The sequence below is a fragment of the Chenopodium album genome, chromosome 5 (assembly GCF_948465745.1).
Source record: "Chenopodium album chromosome 5, dcCheAlbu1.1, whole genome shotgun sequence".
Taxonomy (NCBI): Eukaryota; Viridiplantae; Streptophyta; class Magnoliopsida; order Caryophyllales; family Amaranthaceae; genus Chenopodium; species Chenopodium album.
Genome location: NC_137838.1, coordinates 1,950,335 through 1,972,311, shown reverse-complemented (window position 1 = coordinate 1,972,311; position 21,977 = coordinate 1,950,335). Strand labels below are relative to the sequence as shown.

Genomic DNA, 21,977 nt, shown 5'->3' with positions numbered 1-21,977 from the left:
ACCCAAACCCGACCTGACCCAACCTGAAACCAACATAGGCCCGAGTTAACCCTAGTTTGTGAGACCCGAACATGAATTGACCTGGAGATGTCCCGACCTGAATGTAACCCGTAATTTATTGACCTGAACCGAACACGTCTTGAACCGAAATTGACCCAAATCCGTTTTAATCCGTCAAAACCCAAATTTAACCCGACTTGTTACTAACCTGACCTGAATTCAACCCGACTCGTTCCTAACCCGACCATAATTTAACCCAACCTGTTACAAACCCGACCCGAAATAAACCCGACTTGTTATTGACCTGACCCAAATTCAACCCGACTTGTTATTGACCTGACCCGAATTATACCAGACCTATTACTAACCTGGCCCAAAAATTCAACCAGATCTGTTACTAATCCGACTCGAAATCAACACGACTTGTTATTTACCCGACCTAAATTCAACCTAAATTGTTCCAGACCCGATTTCAAATCACCTTAAATGCAGTTTAGACCACATTATTATTGTTGATCAAAGCATTTTGTCTAGGAAGACTAAGTCGGTCAAGGCCAGCAAAAGAAAGGAGGATCATCCTCACATTTAAGAGTTAAATATAGTATATATTTGTTGTATGGTCAAAGGAGATAATTATCTTCCTAAATTATAAACTATAGTTCCCTATTATATTGTCATATATATTATAGTCAAAGGGAAATAATTAGCTTGATAAAAATGATAATTATCTATTTATAGTTAGTTGAACCCGAATATGACTTGACCTGATTGTAACTACAAATCATTGACTTGAACATAACCCGACTTGACTCCGAGAATGACTCGACTTGGAAATGACCCAACCTGATTATAACCCGCAAATTATTGACTTGAACCGAACCCGACTTGAACCAGAGAATGACCCGACTTGAAAATGACCCGACCTGATTATAACCCACAAATTAATGACTTGAATCGAACCCGACTCAAACACGAGAACGACCCGACCTAATTCTAACCCGCAAATTATTGACTTGAACCGAACCCGACTCGAACCCGATGATTACCCTAACCCATTTTAACCCATGAAAAATCGAATTAAACCCGACCTATTGTTCACCTGACCCGAATGTAACCCGACTTATTATTAACCCGACCCAAAACTGATAAGAAGTATGACCCGACATGACCCGACTCAAGCATGACCGAACCCAAACCCGACCCGCATAGGTTATGGAATTCATCCAAATTGACCCGACCCGAGTTGACCCGACCCATTTACCCGAATTGACAGCTCTACCCGAAACCTTTAAAATTTCTCAAAAAACGTAGATATTAGCCTTCAGTTTTGGAATTTTTTGACTTTTTTTTCACCAGGAAATAAAAATTGCCGAAATGTTTATCATGGTCCCTAATACCCTCTGGGAGTCAACTGGTTGGGTGGAACCATCCAATTTGCCTTTAAACTACCAATTTACCGGTTTACAAATTGCATCGATTTCATTAACTCAAGCTTACCACGAACATTTATGACAACATATAATGATCATGTATGGATCCAAAAGGCATTATATGACCCCGAGATGTATCCCCTAAAATCTCAATGCTTTTCGACACCAGGCCCCGAAACATTCGAAATTTCTCAAAAAGCGTGGATATTAGCCTTTAATTTTGGAATCTTTTTTTTTTCGCCCGGACATAAAAATTTTCGAAATGTTTACCATGGTCCCAAATACTCTCCGGAAGTCCAATTGGGTGGGATGGAACCATCAAATTTGCTTTTAAACAACCAATTTACCGGTTTACAACTTACACCGATTTGATTAATTCAAGCCTACCACAAACATTTATGACAACAAATAATGATCATATACAATTCCAAACGACATTATATAACCCCGAGATGTATTCCCTACAATTTCACGACTTTTTAACACCAGGACCGAAGACTCGAAAAATTCTCAAAAAGCATGGATAAACCCCTTCAATTTTTTAATTTTTCGACTTTTTTTCGCCCGAAAATAAAAATTGCCGAAACGTTTACCATGGTTTGTAATATCCTCCGATAGTCCAATTGGGTAGGTAGAATCATCCAATTTTCCTTTAAACGGCAAATTTACCGGTGTACATGCGCCGATTTCATTAACTCAAGCCTACCACAAACATTTATGACAACAAATAATGATCATATATAGTTCCAAACGGCATAATATGACCCCAAGATGTATCCCCTAAAATCTAAAGGTTTTTCGACACCGGACCCGAAAACCTCCAAATTTCTGAAAAACCGTGGATATTAGCCTTCGCTTTTGGAATTTTTTACTTTTCTTCACCCGGAAATGAAAATTGCCGAAATGATTCACATGTTCCCTAATAGCCTCCGGGGGTCCTTGGGTGGGTGGAACCATCCTATTTGCCTTTAAACAGCCAATTTACCGATTTAAATTACAACTTGCACCAATTAAATTAACTCAAGTCTATTACAAACATTTATGACAACATATATTGATCATGTATGGTTCTAAACGACATTATATGACCCCGAGATATATCCCTTAGAATTTCAAGACTTTTCGATACCGGGCCCTAAAACCTCCAAATTAAAATTTCTCAAAAAGTGTGAATATTAGCCTTCAATTTTGGAATTTTTTGACTTTTTTCGCTCGAAAATAAAAATTGCAGTAAGGTTTTCCATGGTCCCTAATTCCCTTTAGGAGTCCAATTGGTTGAGTGGAACCATCCGATTCGCCTTTAAACGACCAATTTACCGATTTACAACTTGCACCGATTTAATTAATTCAAGACTACCACGAACATTTACGAAAGTATATAATGATCATATATAAAAATTGCCGAAATATTTACCATGGTCCCTAATACCCTCCGAGAGTCCAATTGGATAGGTGAAACCATCCAATTTGCCTTTAAAAGGCCAATTTATCGGTTTACATCTTGCACCGATTTTATTTACTCAAGCCTACCACGAACATTTATGACAACATATAATGATCATTTATGGTTCCAAACGACATTATATGACCCCGAGATGTATCACCCTATAATCTCATTTCTTTTCGACACCGGGCCCCTAAACCTTCGAAATTTCTAAAAATGAATGGATATTAGCATTCAATTTTTAAATTTTTTGAATTTTTTCGCACGGAAATAAAAATTGCCGAAATGTTTATCGTGGTCCATAATACCCTCCCGGAGTCCAATTGGGTAGGTGGAACCATCCAATTTGCCTTTAAACAATCAATTTATCAATTTACAACTTGTACCGATTTCATTTATTAAAGCCTGCCACGAACAATTATGACAACATATAATGATCATATATGGTTCCAAACGACATTATATGACCCCGAGATGTATGCACTAAAATCTTATAACTTTTCGACAACGGGCCCCGAAACCTCTAAAATTTCTCAAAAAGCGTGGATATTAGCCTTCAATTTTGGAATTTTTTTACCTTTTTCGCCAAAAATAAAAATTGACGAAATATTTTCCATGATCCCTAATACCCTCCGGGAGTCCCATTGAGTGGGTGGAACCATCCAATTTGCTTGTAAACGACAAATTTACCGATTTACAATTTGCACAGATTTCATTAACTCAAGTCTACCACGAACATTTATGAAAACATATAATAATTATATATGGTTCCAAATGGCATTATATAACACCAAGAAGTATTTCTTGGTATTTTAAGACTTTTCGACACCGAATTTCGAAACTTTTAAAATTTCGCAAAATGCATGGATATTAGTGTTCAATTTTTGAATTTTTTGACTTTTTTTGCTCGGAAATAAAAATTGCTAAAATGTATACCACCCTAATACCCTCCAGGACTCCAATTGGTTGGGTGGAACCATCCAATTTTCCTTTAAACGACCAAATTAGTGGTTTACAACTTGTACCGATTTCATTAACTCAAGCCTACCACGAATATTTATGACAACATATAATGATCATAGATGGTTCCAAAAGGTATTATATGACCCCGAGATGTGTCCCCCAAAATATCAAGGATTTTCGATACCGGGCCTCGAAACCTCCAAAATTTCTCAAAAAGCGTGGATATAAGCCTTCAATATTGGAATTTTTTGACTTTTTTCGCCTGTAAATAAAAATTGCCAAAATCCGAGAGTCCAATTAGGTGGGTGGAACTATCCAATTTGCCTTTAGATGGCGAATTTACTGAATTACAACTTACACCGATTTCATTAACTCAAGGCTACCACGAACATTTATGACAACATATAATGATCATTTATGATTTAAAACAATATTATATGACCTTGAGATGTATCCCCTAAAATCTCAAACCTTTTCGACACCGGGCCCCGTAACCCAAAAAAAAATTTCAAAACGCGTGGATATTAGCCTTCAATTTTGGAATTTTTTAACTTTTTTTTGCCCGAAAATTAAAATTGCCGAAATGTTTACCATGGTCCCTAATACCCTCCAGTAGTCCAATTGGGTGGGTCGAACCATCCAATTTGCATTTAAATGACCAATTTACTGGTTTACCACTTGCACTTATTTCATTAACTCAAGCCTACAATGAACATTTATGACAACATATAATGGTCATTTATGGTTTCAAATGTCATTATATAACCCCGAGATGTATCTAATAAAATCTCATTTCTTTTCGATACCTTGCCCCGAAACCTTTGAAATTTCTCAAAAAACGTGGATATTAGCCTTCAATTTAGGAATTTTTTGACTTTTTTCGTCCAAAAATAAAAATTTTCGAATTGTTTACTATGGTCGTTCCTAATACCTTTCGGGAGTCCAATTGGTTTGGTGGAACCATCCAATTTGCCTTTAAACGACCAATTTACCAGTTTATAACTTGCACCGATTTCATTAATTTAAGCCTACCACGAACATTTATGACAAAAAATAATGATCATATATGGTTCCAAACGGCATTATATGACCCCGAGATGTATCCCATAGAATTTCAAGACTTTTTGACACCATACCCCGAAACCTCCAAAATTTCTCAAAAAGCGTGGATATTAGCCTTCAATTTTGGAATTTTTTTAACATTTTTTCGCGAGAAAAGAAAAATTGCCGAAATATTTACCATGGTCCCTAATACCCTCCGGGAGTCCAACTGGGTGTGTGGAACCATTCAATTTTCTTTTAAACAGCCAATTTACTTGTTTACAACTTGCACCGATTTACTGGTTTACAACGACAAATTTAATTAACTGGCACTTAACAACCGAAATTGACCCAAACCCGTTTTACCCCGTCAAAATCCGAATTTAAACCGACTTGCTACTAACCTGACCTGAATTCAACCCCGACCCGTTCCTAACCCGACCCGAATTTAACCCAACCAATTACAAACCCGACCCGAAATCAACCTGACTTGTTATTGACCTGATTATTGATCCGACCCGAATTTTACCATACCTATTACTTACCTAACCCAAAAATTCAACCCGATTTGTTACTAACCCGACTCGAAATAAACACGACTTGTTATTGACCTGACCTAAATTCTACCCAAATTGTTCTTGACCCAATTTCAAATCACCTTAAATGCAATTTAGATCACTTTATTATGGTTGATCAAAGCATTTTGTCTTGGGAGACCAAGTCGGTCCTCGCTGGCAAAAGAAAGGAGTATCATCCTCAAATTTAAGAGTTAAATATAATATGTATTTGTTGTATGGTCAAAGGAGATAATTATCTTCCTAAATTATAGACTATAGTTCCTTATTATATTGCTATATATATTATAGTCAAAGGGAAATAATTAGCTTGATAAAAATGATAATCATATATTTATAGTTAGTTGAACCCGAATATGACCTAACTTGGAAATGACCTGTTCTGATTGTAACCTGCAAATTATTGACTCGACATAGCCCGACTTGAATCCGAGAATGACCCAACCTGATTATTACCCGCAAATTATTGACTTGAACCGAACCCGACTTATTGAACCCGAGAATGACCCGACTTGAAAATGACCCGACCTGATTATAACCCACAAATTATTGACTTGAACCGAACCTGACTTAAAACCGGTGATTACCATAACCCATTTTAACCCGTGAAAATCTGAATTAAACCCGACCTATTGTTCACCCGACCCGAATGTAACCCGACCTAAACCTGACCAAAACCCGATATGATGTATGCCCGACCCGACCCGACTCAAGCATGACCCAATTCAAACCCGACCCGCATAGGTTATGGAATTAATCTTAATTGACCCGACCCACTCTTACCCGATCCATTTACCCGAATTGACAGCTCTAGTTGTATGTATCACTGTATCAATCTTGATGTCTTTTAATTTCTCCATTTATCTTGTTAAAATATTAAAAAGTTGTTAAAAACTTAAAATGATGCTTTGTTGTACATTTTCTATTAAATTAGAATTGTTTAAATTTTGATAAAAAGTAGTCCGTAATTAGTAATTTTTTTTTTTTTTTTTTGAGGGAACCGTAATTAGTACTTTATAATGCGAAATATTGGAGATTATGGATGATGAATGTATTTACATATCATATACCTATACTAAAGGCGAAATCAGAAATGACACTTGTCATAACCTGTTAAAAAATTTTCCTCCAAAATGTCTTTTTTTTTTTTTTTTTTTTTTTTTTTTTTTTTTTTGGCCAAAGCTTCTTAGAGAAGTATTTAATTTAATACTTACTTTACAATAATATTTCTTCTCTATTTGGCAAGTATATTCATTTTTACACATTCAACAAAGATTTATATATTTATTTATTTTATGACGGGAACAAAGTCATGTAATACAATAATGTAATATTATCTATAACTTTGTAATGTAATCCATAGTTATTTTTATTAGTCGTGCATGCATTTCTTCCTCTGTTTTTTTTAAGATTCAAAAAAATTGTAATTACAGAACTTTCATCCTATTTTACAATTTGATATTATTTTTTATAGTCTAATAATTGTATTAAACTAATGATAAATATTGAAATTACCGTATATGGCACGGGATTTAACCTAGTTATAGGCAAAAATATGTTGAATTTAACACATCGCACAACCCAAACAACAAACTTGATTATGAATAACCTTTTTCTGAACCCAAAACATCAAAAGTAAATGGTTCCTTTTTTTAAAAAAAATAAATAAATAATTAAAATGATTTCACTCATCGAGTTGATATATAAAATTATAAAAGTGTAATAATGCCTAGAGAGATTAATGGGCTAGTGATTTATGGGCTGACCACCTTAGCCAGAGCCTGATTCTTATCAGTTTACAAGAATAAACAAGTCCTTTTATGTACAGTAATTTTTATGCAAAGTATTGTGAACAAATAAACAAAACCACACTTTAGTAATACTACTTTCATTCCATAATACGAGAGTGAGAGATAGCTCAAGTGGTTAGAGCTTCCCTCCCGATTTTAGGAGATCCTGGGATCGATTCTCACCCCCGCCCTTGTGGTTCTTTAAACACCAAAAAAAAAAAAAAACTTTCAATTCGTTCCATAATATACTACTCATTAATAAGAAAGATTTTGTTAGATTTATCATAAACATAATGATACTTTTATAATTAAAGTTACGACGGTGTCAAATATTCAAAAATGGTGCTAGATAGGGAATTACCGAATTAGGGATAGTTTTAAAGTTCATTTAAGTGACTCTTTTTTAATATTGAAAAAAAAACTCCACTTGATTGGTAGTAACACCAATTTTCTATTGTGAAACCTTTATCCGTTAAAGTAACCTAACTTGTTCATTACCATAACCCTCATTATTTAATTAATTGCATATGAAATAGTCACATCATGTAACTAGTCACATATAAAAATTTGTGATTTACACATACAATCAATTTATCAATTTAATAATTGTTATTTTTCAATCCGTCATAGATGGAAAATGGTCATTTTACACCAAACTTTTTTTTCTAATTAATCTATTTATTTTTTATGTGAAAGAACACCCAACTTCTTAAAAAGACTGAAGTACAACAAACCAAAAACATGTGGAATATTAATTTGTGGTGGAACTTAAAATATCAAAGTAAATCGACAAGACCACTAATCAACAACACGTACGGAAAACGACTACGAGTATTAATATTATATTATATTTTATTATATTATTCATACAGATAATTGGTCTGTAGTCCGTAATTATCCTGAGTGGAAAATCAAAAAGGGTCGCAGCAAAATGAACAGTGTATCAAACAGGATAATCTTCCAGCGAATAACATGATAACATGATGTAGGTGGCCCCCACTTTTTTTTAATCACGAACACTTACCATTTGTTGACCATGACTTGGACACACTTTATATTATACTCCATATTTATTATTTTATTACTAGGATTAGTAATCTAATACACTACTACTTTATACTTGTATCTTCATATAACAGTATAATATGGCTTTATTTGAATCTGGCCTTAAATATAATGACATAAAGAGAAAGATGGTCTAGTAACTTATAGGTAGGGCTAATTGTGTTACTTAACTTGATTAATCGACAATTTCTAATGAAATTATTAGATCTTATAAATTTAAACCAAGAAAACCAATATAAGTTTTAAGTAACATGAAAAATTCGCTGAAACTAGCTAGTACATCGTATAAGCAAATATGTCATTGAGACATACAAACATAAATCATAATTATTACAGTTCAGCACAAAATAGACACGATGATTAAGAATTATTATTCAAGGGTCTAAATACACAAATTTCAGTAATCATCCAGCTCTAAGCATTACCTTAAATTGTTGATGGTCATCTAAGATAGTTGATGTTTAGTGACATCAACAATATTTCAAAATTAGGTTATTGTCTTCTAAATCAGAATACTACTATAGTACAAAATACAATTAGTAAGAGGATTGATATTATCAACATATAGTAGGTTTGTTGATAAGGTCGATGTCCATGTCCTAGTGTTAGGACCCTTTAACTAATGGGAGCTAATCAAAAAAATTTATTTTATTTATTAATCTTGGGACATTTGATCTATATCTATTATAAATATGTATATCTTGATTAACAGAATCCAACAAGATGATTACATTTTGTCAAACAATCTTTGGTAGAGCCAGAAGATCAATTGATCAATGAAGTTTTGGAATAGGTTGGTAGGACGGGTCTCTTACATGCTAAACCCATTTATAATTTCTAAATATAGAGTACAATATATTCAAATCATTTTTTTTTCCTCAAGATTGATCTCTAAGAAAAAAAATATGTTTCATGAAAGGTGCATGTTTGTTAAGAGTAGGTCCTCGTAAGACTATATATTCTGAACTCTATTTGACTCTTAATAAATGTGCTATAATTTGATTGTAAAAAGTCTAAAAACCAAATTTCTGGACTAGGTTTGTTGTTTGTATCATCCATGATACTCTAGGCGCATTTACATATGCCTTGTAAAAATATTAATAACAATGGGATTATCATATCATTCTAAAAATAGTTCTCAATGTTAAGATGGATTCAAAAGCACACCATTGTGAAGGGGTATTGCAACATTAATCTATATTGAACTGTTATCCATTCCCTTATAATATGTCATTTTTTTTTTATTTCGAACATTATAGAAGAGAACAGGTCACAATAATTATCGGCTCACAATTCTTTTAACTCGTGATATTCTATATATAGTCAGTAATAGAAAAATTGCTGCATTTGGTAAATACTAAAATTCCAAAAAATGGATGCAAGTTTGGTGACCTGTAGAGATTCTGTTGGTCATGCTAGAGATCTTAAATCATGTAATAGAATTAACCTGTATTTTATGGTCTCTCTTTATAAAAATAATTATAGAAAAAAAGCAGAATATAAAAATTACATGCAGGTATTAAAAATGAAATTAATATAAGTTGAATAGGTCATGAAATAAGGCTTTTGAGGTGCTTAGAAGAGAAGTTGACCTTAACAAAGCAAAGAATATTCAGTCAAAAGATATTCACTGTAGTCACAGTCACACAGCACACATGTTAATTAAATGGAAAAATTTTGTATTTGGTGGGAATGCTACTGTGTTTAATTGTTGATTTTTTTTTTAATTTTTTTTATTTATATATTTTTTTATATCTGTTTTTTGAGGGAATTTGTTGATTATTGAATTAGGTGAGATATCTAATGTGTTGGGTTATTGTCTATTGATGCCTAAACTTGGTCGGCCTTCATTCCTCCCTACAAAGTAGTGAAGTACTAAAAATAATCTCAATTTTGACAGATTTTTTTTTTTTTTTTTTTTTTTTTTTTTTTTTTTTTTTTTTTAATAATCTCAATTCTGAAATCAATCAATTAGAAAAACACGCACCCTCAGGTTAGCATTATTTCAAGACTACCAAAAGTCGAAATTATTTAAAGAAAATTAGCCAAAATTGGGAAAATCAAAACCAAATTTTCCTTAGTATAATTAGCAAATTCTTAAAAAGATAAGACAATTTTAAACTGGATACATAAATTTTGTAGCCACCGTAATTTTTAAATCATGGTAATTTTTAAAACTAATATATATAGTGACCACAATTGTTATGTAACTATTGAATAGTCATCCTACAAGTACAAACTAACTTGACATGACCAACCTCACATGATGATAAATATTTTTTTTTTTTTTTTGGACAAAGATACACAACTTTACAATTATATGATTTACAAATAATTAAGTCCAACCTGATCATATGATAACAATAATATGTGCACCTCCATCAATTCCAGAATTCTCATCTTCCCTTTCATCCTTTATTTGAAATCATTGGACTTGAGAATATATCCAACTTCAGTTTTTAATTAAAAAAAAAAACCTTGGACAACATAAATATTTCCAAAAAAAACAAAAGCGATAGTAATAATTACCATAGCTGTTACCTTAATTAATGTCTCTAAGAAAAATAGGTCTATCATTCGATCTATCAAAGAAGAGTTTTTTCTATCCATACAATTATACAAATTTCCAAAAAATAATCAAAATAATGTGGCCTCTTGCATTAATTCTATCTGCCAAAATGTTGCTGATTTATTTGTAAGCCTTGAAGTAGTAGTCATGTCATGGCAGAACTGCAAAGATCACCAAGGCCAACTACACAATATAATGCAGTGCACTATTTATGCAAAGGCTCGGACCTGTATCAACAGTAACACATTAAATTCATGGCATTAGATTTCATGTGCATTTGTATTTGTTAGCGATTTCAAACTAACTTATTATGCATATGACATGTTCGTTAAGAATTATAAGGCTAGCTAATTAAAATTAGTAATTCACCGTGTGTATATATATATATATATATATATATATATATATATATATATATATATATATATATATAGTCTCACAATGACTCATCTCAATATGCAATTTTTCGTATGTGTTTTGATATGGTACTTTTTCGTCTGATCTATTTGCTGCTACTAATTAAATAAAAAAGGTTCCATACAAAGTAATGCAATCCTATCAAATTAAAAAGGAAATATGTAAACTCAAAAAAAAAAAAAAAGGAAATATGTACTTTTATCATGTATCCAAGCTTACCACATTTAATTAAGATGAGTAGCATATAATACGGAGTATACCAAGTATATGGAGTATATAGCAAAAGAAATCACTATATTTAGGTCTCCTTTTCATCAATGGTCATAGTTCATCAATAAGTAGAAGGATCAAACTCAGAAATTAAATATGCCATGAATTATAACATCTGAAAAAAGAAAAAAGTACTCGTAGTGGAAAGTACAAATCAAATAAGTTTAAGTAACAATATTATTTTTAGTTGGGAGAAGGGAGTCCAGGCAGATTTATGACATTTCATGCAGGTAGGACTTAGCATTAGTAAATGTAAGGGCAGATGCATGAGCCACTGGATTTTATGAGAGATTGAGAGGTACTACATACCCTAACATACACCACTTAAGCCCTGTTCACATCACTTTAATTTTGCTGAATCGAAACTATTTTTACTGAATTGAAATTATTTTTACTTAACATAATTTTTCAAGGTGAAGTAAATAGGGTCTTATATATATAGTATGAAATGTTGAAAGTGGGAAATTATACTTTGTATGATTAAGTATACTTTATTGAACTAATTATCACGTTAATGGTATAAGTTAAGGACTTTAATCTAATTTTCTCAAAAAAAAAAAGGACTTTAATCTAGTGATATGTGATAAAAATGAACTGGGAGATCTAAATTGAGGTAATAAATTTATTTCATTCAATCAAATGATCAAACAATTTCACTCTTATAGAACAGTATTTATTGTTACTTCATATCTTTTTTTATATATTGAGTACGTACTTTCTATGTCTACCAAACAATCACAGAAAATATCAAGAAAGCGATATTAATATCCGATCTATCCACTTGCTTGTTTGGATCACGTGCAGAAATTCTAGTTAGTGAATTCCTGTCAAACACTTAACAGCATTGATGATCTGGGTCATCATACAACTTTCATGAATTATATAAGCAGTTAGCTGTATATACAATACTTTTATAGTCGTCATGTCTAACATATAAATATCTACAAACAAAAGTTTTTTCTTTTCCGTTTTTCTCTTTTACTTCACTTGCATGCTTTAATTTATTTATCAGCTTATCTATGGTACAGTTCTCGTAATAATGTACGAATTTTTATTTATTTTCTATACATATTACATCGATCTAGAGTAAAAGTAATAGAGATGGAAATTAAAATGCAAAATGAAATAAATAAAGGAGGAAAAATACAAAAAATAATGTCTATTTTTTCCTTTCATTTAAGATTGCATATATAAAGGGTAAGAAAAAAGGGAGAAAAAATCAAAATAACTTTAATTTGGAAAGTAACAACTCAAGCCAAAGTTATTTATTAAGGTAAATAAACACTTAATTGAAAATATCTACACACTATCCTATAAAATTAAACTAAAATACTAGAGTAAGTAAAAGTAAAATAAAGAGCTATCTCTTTCATTTTGTCATTGCTTAAGAATCTGTCAAGCACAATAATTAACCATGTTCCAATTGACTAATCAAAATCAATTAGCTAATAATGATGTTTGATTTCTACCTAAGCTAATTATTAGAGGAGATCAAATGATGTTTGTCAACCCTCAAGTAACACTTAAGGACACTTGAGAAAATGTGTACTACTCCAGGCCAGCACACAGTTATTTGACAATATTTCAAATGATGAGTGACACATTAGTTGATCGTGAAGGTTGAAATATGATCGATAATGTACAAGTTGACACATTATTGTAGATGTTGTGTTTATATATATGTCCTACGTAAATCTGCACTCTTTCTTTGTAAAATTGTAAACTATATATATATACCATAAATCTATATCATTCCAATTCATGTAGGAAGCTAATCTAAGGTGTATCACTTAGGAACTAGGAGAACTTTCAGTCGTTCCAAAGGTTTAGGCTCGATGCCACTCCAGCCTTCCTCGGTTGCTCTAAGATAAACCGTGGAGTATGCATGCTATCTAACATATACATTACATTTTTACAACAAAATCGTTTCATCTCCAATTAATTGTATATAAACTTATTAATAGGTTACTATCAAAAGGCCATAACATGCCAGCAAGTAACAACAATAATCCTTGAAGGAAGACTACGCTATATTATATCCTCTTATTATTTCCACGTCCACCACCAATTGATTTTGAGATAAAACCTCAATAATATGGATCGTACATGTAACATCATATCATTAGTCTCTTTCCAACACGTTGAATTTCTTGGAGCCTATGAGTAATTTCTCCATCCATTTGAGTTTTACACTTGTTATGGTGGACTGTTTGGGGTCGTCACACTCAAAACTCCTAGCAACTTTTCAACGTAGTTAAGGAAAGCTAGCCATTGATTTTTCGATTATTATTGATACTTTATATAGTATCAACATCAAAAATTATTGTAACTCTGGACCTTGTTGACAATGACATAGTATGCTCTCTTTAACGGTATGTAGCTAATTATGGTGTGTCATCCTATATCTCAAGCCACTATTTTTGTGTTGAGAAAGAGACATACAACAACAGATGACATGTTTGTGGATGTGGAATTTTCTCAGAGTACAGGAAACTAAGATTTCATGCAAGAAAAAGATCTGATCTTTAGCATATGGTAATTAATAAGTATCCCTCCATAGGTCAAGGTCTATCTAGCTATCTCATTTACGTACAAATTAGATGAATTTTCAAAAATCCGTGAATATGTATGGTTCATAAGTTTAAAAGTGTAAAAAGAGGTTAAGATATACACAACCTTCTTTCACAATAATATGAAATACATATGAGTACTTAAAATCTCTATATAAAAAGAGTACGAGAGTAGCCTATAAATAAGCAGGGGAAAGTTAAGACATAAGTCTACACATGTAGAGCACATTCAAATAAGGGACAAAATCAATATTGCCAAAAATATTAGCACAAAACAAGTTAAGGTTTGCAAGTGTAAAACCACTTCATTTGCAACACCCGTAACATAGTAAATCTACAACAACAACAATGGTGATAACCCAATTATTAATTGATCTCACAACAACCAAATTATTCTTCCAACCTTTACTTGTAAATTTGTAATCTTTTTCTAACTAACATTAAGCATAAATTGTGATTTTAAGCAAAATAGGTCATTCTGCTGACTTGGTAAATAAAGTAATTGAATTAGTGATTCAAAGAAAGCTTATGCAAGGTAAAAATAAAGAGATCAAGAACAAACCTGCGTATGAAAGGGCCACTTCTTATACATCACTTGAAGAAACAACTACACTCATCAATTTCTCTCGCAAATGACACGAATCGACGGCTGTTTCTTCAGTAACCTACAACAACAACAACAGAAACAACAACAACAACACAATACTGATCAAATTGATATAATACAAGAAAATGATTCCAAAGTTTATAACCTACAATAACAAAACTTATATATATACCTCACAATAAATCACATAAATCCACCTCTGATTAACTTTATTAGAAACACAACTAACAACATCAAGGCCTTCTTGAGCTAACACTTTGAGAGTTTTCGATATAGGACATGGATCATCCTCTTCAACCCCGGCTGTTATCTCAATCTGAAGTGTTTTAGAAAATTTATGAATGTTGACATTATAATCTCTAGTACTACAACTACTACTACTTCTTGAAGTAGTAGATGTTGTACTACTTGATGATGAACATCCAACATTGTTATTCTCTCTTTTATTATTTCGTCGATTTTCTAATGAAGAAAATGTGTCTTTAAGACTATCCCTTTTCTCTCCTAGCTCCTTTACATTCTTCTCCAAGTCTTTGATGTACCTTGTAGCCTCGGTTATGTGATCCGATACCGATCTTTTTCCCTGAAAACCCCATCACTAGATAATCAACTTAAATCAACCTAAAAATATCCAAAACAAATTTTTTCAAGCTTAAACAAACTCAATCTTGAACATAACCAAAAAAAAAAATATGAACATGATTGATTGCCAAATGCTTAATAGTATTCAACAACAACAACAAATGTATGAAAGTAAATTACTATATTATCCTTAACCAAAAACCCCCAAAATTGTTATTTTTTTGTTACTATTCTAGGTAATTAAGACTTTTATTACATTTATTTTCAAAAAGAAAAGGAAAGATTTATAGAATTTACCTTAACATAGTCTACCGGAAGGAGGGAGCGAAGGGAAGCATAAAGATTGGACATTTCTTGCCTTCGTTGTCGTTCGACTTCTCGATGAATAACCTTCTTGTTAGTATTATCATCTCCTTTGATCTCATCTTCATTATTAATCTTATTAACATTAGTATTATCCTGGACAGACTTCCCGGATCGCGGTTTTCGTGTTTTTGGGCTCTTGAGTTTAGAATCAACACCATAATGAGGTTGATGAACGGGGTCAATATTAGTAGTAGTAGTACTAGCTGCAACTGCAGCATTAGTACTACTAATATGGTGCTCAAAAAGAAAATTAGTATTTGTATTAGTAGTAATATTATTGTTATTATTATTATTATTTTCTAAATCATTGGAAATTTGAAAAGATAACTCACCACTTTGAAATGGAAACATGGAGGAGATCAAAAAAGTTTTATTTCAAGAAGATTTGGTTCAGTAAATAAGAAAAAAATAATTAAAAGAAGAAGATTTGGTAGTTAGGGTTAGGGGATTTGAGAGATCTTTTTGAATAAGTGGCAAATCCCAATTAACAAGCAAAAAGAAATTGTGATTAATTAATTGGGTTTGGATTAATTATTGATTATAAGATTAAGAAATGATGCGAATTGCAAAGAGAAAGAAGAATGGGCACCATAAAAATGCTGTAAAAGAAGGAAGAGAAAGAAGAGAAGAAGAAAGAAAAGAAGGTGTATAATATAATGTATTGTATATTTGTATATGGTATAGTTTTTATTAATATAACAAAAAAAAATATGTTCATCCATTTATATATCAAACTTTATGGACGGTGGACCAAGAGCTGTCTAAATAAGGGTATCATTTAAATGGGTAAAGGAAAGGGTTATCATTTAATTAATATAATTTGTAGTAATAATTGACTAATTATATTTTAAACACACTAGCAAGATCTGATTTGGTCACTAAAGAGATTTTCTTGTTGTTAATCATTTTTTTTATTTGGGTTTTGGTACTTCATTAAGTTTATGTCCTTACTATATGTGTAATGTATGTGTTAAAGATACTTCGACATTATATTCAATAGAGAATAATTTTTCATAACTTTTTACACAAAAAAAAAAAAAAAAAAAAAAAAAAAAAAAAAAAAAATCTCAAATTTAAATGCAAATGGACTTTGTCAAATGGGCATTTTATAATTTGTTTAAAATAGATTCAAAATATAAGGAGTACAAATCATTCTTACATAAAGGTACTAATGTACTGCACAAAAGTACATTTTAATCAACTACAAAACCGAGTCTTTATCCGTATAGTATTGAGGTAGTATTAATTGAAAATTCAAATTTTAATCGAAAAAAATGGGGTGAGTCGGACTCACAGTGAGTCTAATATCTCTAACATTAATAATCTATTATCTTATATTAATTTAGTTTCTCAAGCTCATGTCGAGTTACAAATCTGTACATGAAAAAATATGACTCCTCATTCACAAATTAAAATCGTTATTCTAAGAATAACTTAATAAGCTCATTCAACAGAACCATTAAAAACTAAAACTTTATATATATATATATATATATATATATATATATATATATATATATATATATATATATATATATATATATATATATATATATATAAAGCAAAGGAGGGTATAACAAATCCAAAACAAGACACCATAAATTAACTAACAAGACGAGGTGAGGTCACTAAGTCCTCTCAGATAAGGTTTTTATTTCGATGGGAGAATAATCAAAATAAAACTAGCTAAGAAAAGAAGTGTTAAAGAGAGCACTTTGCGACATATATAATTTTTTTTATCACAAATTCGATCACAATGGCCAAAATGGGATCCAAATGATGAAATGCAAAGCAAACCCTATCTCAACCAAAGTGGAAAGTGAAGTGACCATCTTCAATTTCTCTGTGCTTTTATTCCGGCATATTTCCGTGGTAAATGGTCTGTCCTATGTAGAGTGTTTATATCAACCAAAAGTCAATAATTCACATCCCAATGTTTATGGAGAGTACACCATAAATTACTCAATAATAATACTAATTAAAATTATTTTTTAAAAAAGGAACAATCAATTTTTTTTGGTTATTGCTTTCCATAATCCATCCATTAATAAAATTGCATTGTCAAACCTCACGTGGTTGATAGTGGTGGGCATGGGCCGTGCCGGGCCTGCCGTGGGCCGTGCCTAGGCGGGCCATGAACAGTGTCGTGCCGGGCCGTGCCGGCCCACGGTGGAGGCGGGCCGTGCCGTGCCGTGCCGGCCTTCAAGCTTCCCCTGTCCACGGCACGGCACGGCCCACCGTGCCGGTCGTGCCGTGCCGGGCCGCCCGTCGTGCCGGCCACCGTGCCGGCCCACGGCTTACCCTTTTTTCTTTTTTTTTTTTAAAAAAAAAAATTAAAAAAAACTTTAAAAAAACTTGAATTTTTTTTATGAAAGAAAAAATTGAATTGAATAATTATACAATTTAATATTTGAATTTAATAATTATTAAATTTTTTATGGAGTTAAGTTATATTAAATATTGTTTAAATTATATTAATATTTATTGTTCATTCATAATTTACTATATATCATATTATTCATATAACTATATAAGTATTAGACAAAAATTAAATAACAATATAACATATTGCCTCCACCGTGGGCCGTGCCTGCGGGCCGTGCCGGCGGGCCGTGCCGGCGGGCCATTTCACGGGCTCGTGCCGGGCCGTGCCATTTTTTGCTTTTTTTTAAACGCAGCCCGCACGAGGCACGAGGGGCGTGCCGTCGTGCCGGGCCGGGCCACTCAGCGGGCCGTGCCGTGCCGGGCCATCCTCGGGCCGTGCCCGGGCCGCCCGCGTGCTGACCCGGCCCATGCCCAGCTCTAGTTGATATCCATCCAGAGCAGCAGCAATTGGTACAGGGACCACCCCCATTTAACTGTTTATCTCATTTTGTTCACCCATTTTGCAACAAATCACTGTTAGTAATTAAATGGCCCCAATGTTGAAGTAAATTAAATTATTTAGTCTCTAAAGGCCTGTTCTGATTTAATGAATTGAACTGAACTAATTGAACCTGAACTGGACTGAATAGAGTTAAAATGAATTGTTTATGAGAGAAAAAATTAGGAGTTGAACTGAATTGATTGAAGCTGAACTAAATTGAACTTAACTTAAGCAGAAGAGAGCAGACCCTAAATATGGTGTAAATTATTAAGTCAAAGTTTTGTCAAATATGAAAATCAGAACAAATTAGAAAAATTCATATTAGGTTAAATCATATGAGCTAAACACAAGTCTCCTTATTTTAGTTTTAGTTTTTGTCAAAATAATAAATGCTGATTATACTCATTATATATATGCTAGAAAAGATACTTCAAATTAATTAGTACGAGTATATGAGATTTTGTTAGGCTAAATACAATTTTAATGTGTCAAATTTTCTTACTATACTCTAAAACAAGCAGTAATACCATTTTAGATTCTCTTAGTCATTAGTAAAAATCAACTTTATCAAATTTAAAGCCATAATTTATACTCCTTTTTTTCTCAAACTTTTTGAAATGACTCAAAATTTAATGTGAATTGAATTCTCGAAAACAGAGTGAGTATACTTTCACAACATATACCCTACTTGTATAAATTATTTAATATTAGTGAGGTCATTTTAAAATATGAAAGTGGTCTAACATAGAAAATAGGAATGGCAAGGGTAAAAATGCTCGAAAAAGAAAGATTGTGGGTATGATTAAATAAAAATTAAAACCCATTCCATTTCTAAGATACTTTTATATTTTTCAACACAATAAATTGGTATTGAGACATAGTTTTATACTTAAATGATTAAAAATAATTATACGGAGTATTATTTATAACTCGTAATTAAATTAAAGATATTTAATGATTAAATAAATTGAGATGAATTAAAGAATAAAGAATATGTGTAATCAAAGAATAGTACATATGTAACAAGTGATAGACAAGTGGGGGATGGCACATTTGACGACGAAGTACTTAATATGGTGGATGTTTTGAAGCCGCAGATAGTATAAACCTATCATCACCTTCAGAATAAGAGATGCGATGCATGTAGTTGATGTTAAACTACTCTTGTTACATCATTGTCTGGTGTTGCTTTCACTAGGACTTTCCCTTTTACTGCTGTATTAATTACAAACGTGCCTAATAGGCAAAATGACAAATTCCGTCTTGAATTGTAATTAGACAAGATTTTACACAATTCAATGTTGAGATCCCATGAATGACTCACATATAAGCGAATATGTTGTGTTTTACAGGTGAAACCGAGAAAATTAGATATTGATAGGTTAATAGCTTTATAAATTTATTCAACATGGTCCAAATTTCCTGTTTGTTAATTGTCGGAGTGTAATGTATACCTATTTAGTTGATCTCTTAAGCCATTGTCTTGTGTAAAATGTTAGAACGAATTTATTCTAGACCCTAGCTATAACATAAATAAATTTAAACCATCATTCATGTATCTACTTGATTGATATTTGTTCACATTGAACAACTCCAATTTTTTCTTCCTTTTTTCTTCTGACTCTTAATCAGAGTTATGACTTATGAGCTTTTGACTTATTAGTCCAATATTGTTAAAATCAATTTTTTTGAGAGTGGATTTAAAACTTTTAAACATAACAAGAAACTCTTTTTAATGTTTTTGTAATATGAGAGAGATCGAGTTTTTTTAGCCACATGCTAATACAAAGTAGATTTTGTACTCCGTCCATATTTGAATTTTGATGTTAAGAACATTTGAAGTCGTGACATATCAAAATTGATTCAATTTGAACACATATGCTTATATTGTATGTTTAAAAAGATTGAAATTATTTATTTTCTTTTTCATATCCTTATCATACCCATAATTATGTCTACATCTATCTTCAGACAAATCAGATTTGAGCCTAAAAAAATGTCAATATAAAGATCACTTTGTACACCCTAATGTCCCGTTATGATTCACTCCAATATGGATCTCTTTTGCTTACCTACAAATTTAAAAGGAAAGCTAATTAGCGGCGTTAAACTTTATATACTTTACATGTTAGTCGTTCTTTTTCATAGCTCTACTTGTTTACCTATCGTACAATCATCGAGTAGTTGATTTTTTTTCCGCCTTTTTTTTTATGTAGAAGATGATACCTAAAATCCGTGATCAAATTTTATGCCAATCATTCTTCTTCGTTACTCCCAACTAATTAAAACAATATCAAAATTAAGTTAGTAGTATTATTGAAGATCGATTTGGTATCCACAACTCACAACTTCACAAAATGTGTACAATTAATAATTTAAAAGGCCATAAAAAAATGTTAGAAGACAGAGAAGAAGAATCTTATATTACAGAGAAACAAGAGAGTATGGTAGGTACTACTTAGTCAGGATTTCATTAAGAATTTGATCGAAATCATACTTTATTTGATTGAAGATCATACTTTATTTGATTGAAAATCTCTGCAGAAATATTTATGTAGAAACAATTGATCGAAGAAGATATGGTTGTCAGGATTTTCTTTGGTTTTGTGAACCAAAATTCTTTGAATTCTTCTCACATTGAAAACCAAAAATCACCTAATATGGTCAGGTTACATGAATATACGTTCTGATCTTAGTATTAAAATGGTCAGTATGTGTCTACTTGAAGGAAGAATCTATTTCAAACAATGTGCACACAAAAGGCAATAATATTTCTACCATAAGTTTATATTTATCAAATGCATATGTCGATTAATTAAAGTTTGTACAAAACTATGATATTATAAATCAATTTATATATTTGCAATTGTACAACGAGCTTTTCCAAACAATAATGTTGTACTTATGAGCTACGACAAACACTGCCCTCATGTCCTAACCAAAGGTTGTTAATACGGTAAAATGTTTTTCTTATATACGAAGTATAAATATTGAGGATGTGGTGTTATTTATTCAATATTATGATATTCAACAAATAATATATTAATTTTATCATCCATATATTATTTAAATATCTTCCTCTACCCATCAAAAATATATACCATACATTTAATATATATAAAAATAAAGTAAAACATATAGTAGTATGAGTGACTATGAAGTGAACAAAAATTTTGGAGATATATTCTAGAGTTTGATTGTTATTGGTGAATGTAAACACAGTGGGCTCTTCAAACTAATAAAGCCCATGAGCCCAAGAATATAATAGTTGGCCTCAAAAGTTTTGGAGATCCAAGGTCAAAAAAAATTAAGCCCTTGCAGTTCATTTACACTTGTGTAGCTGAAACACTGAAATATTAGACCGAAATACAATATTTAAAACACATTAACCTATTTTCATAGCCTTATAAACAAGGGTACAA

The 21,977-nt window shown here is 31.8% G+C and overlaps 1 protein-coding gene across 1 annotated transcript; it reads right to left on the bottom strand.

Moving 5' to 3' along the window:
* Positions 1-10,751: 10,751 nt before the first annotated feature.
* LOC145630013 (transcription factor bHLH118-like) lies at positions 10,752-16,375 on the bottom strand. The gene is made up of 4 exons (XM_081682255.1): positions 15,621-16,375; positions 14,914-15,324; positions 14,697-14,799; positions 10,752-11,104 (listed from the first exon to the last, which is right to left on the bottom strand). The coding sequence occupies exons 1-3, from the start codon at positions 16,038-16,040 to the stop codon at positions 14,719-14,721; spliced, it is 912 nt and encodes a 303-aa protein (XP_081538381.1). The 5' UTR covers positions 16,041-16,375; the 3' UTR covers positions 10,752-11,104; positions 14,697-14,718.
* Positions 16,376-21,977: the final 5,602 nt, after the last annotated feature.

What these genes read in the sequence shown, in the direction of transcription:
- LOC145630013 (XM_081682255.1), bottom strand. Translation starts at nt 16,040, where the DNA reads ATGTTTCCATTTCAAAGTGGTGAGTTATCTTTTCAAATTTCCAATGAT. An exon ending in TTCCGGTAGACTATGTTAAG is followed by an intron (nt 15,325 to 15,620) that starts GTAAATTCTATA and finishes TGGGGTTTTCAG; the next exon opens with GGAAAAAGATCGGTATCGGA. An exon ending in TTTATGTGATTTATTGTGAG is followed by an intron (nt 14,800 to 14,913) that starts GTATATATATAA and finishes TTGTTGTTGTAG; the next exon opens with GTTACTGAAGAAACAGCCGT.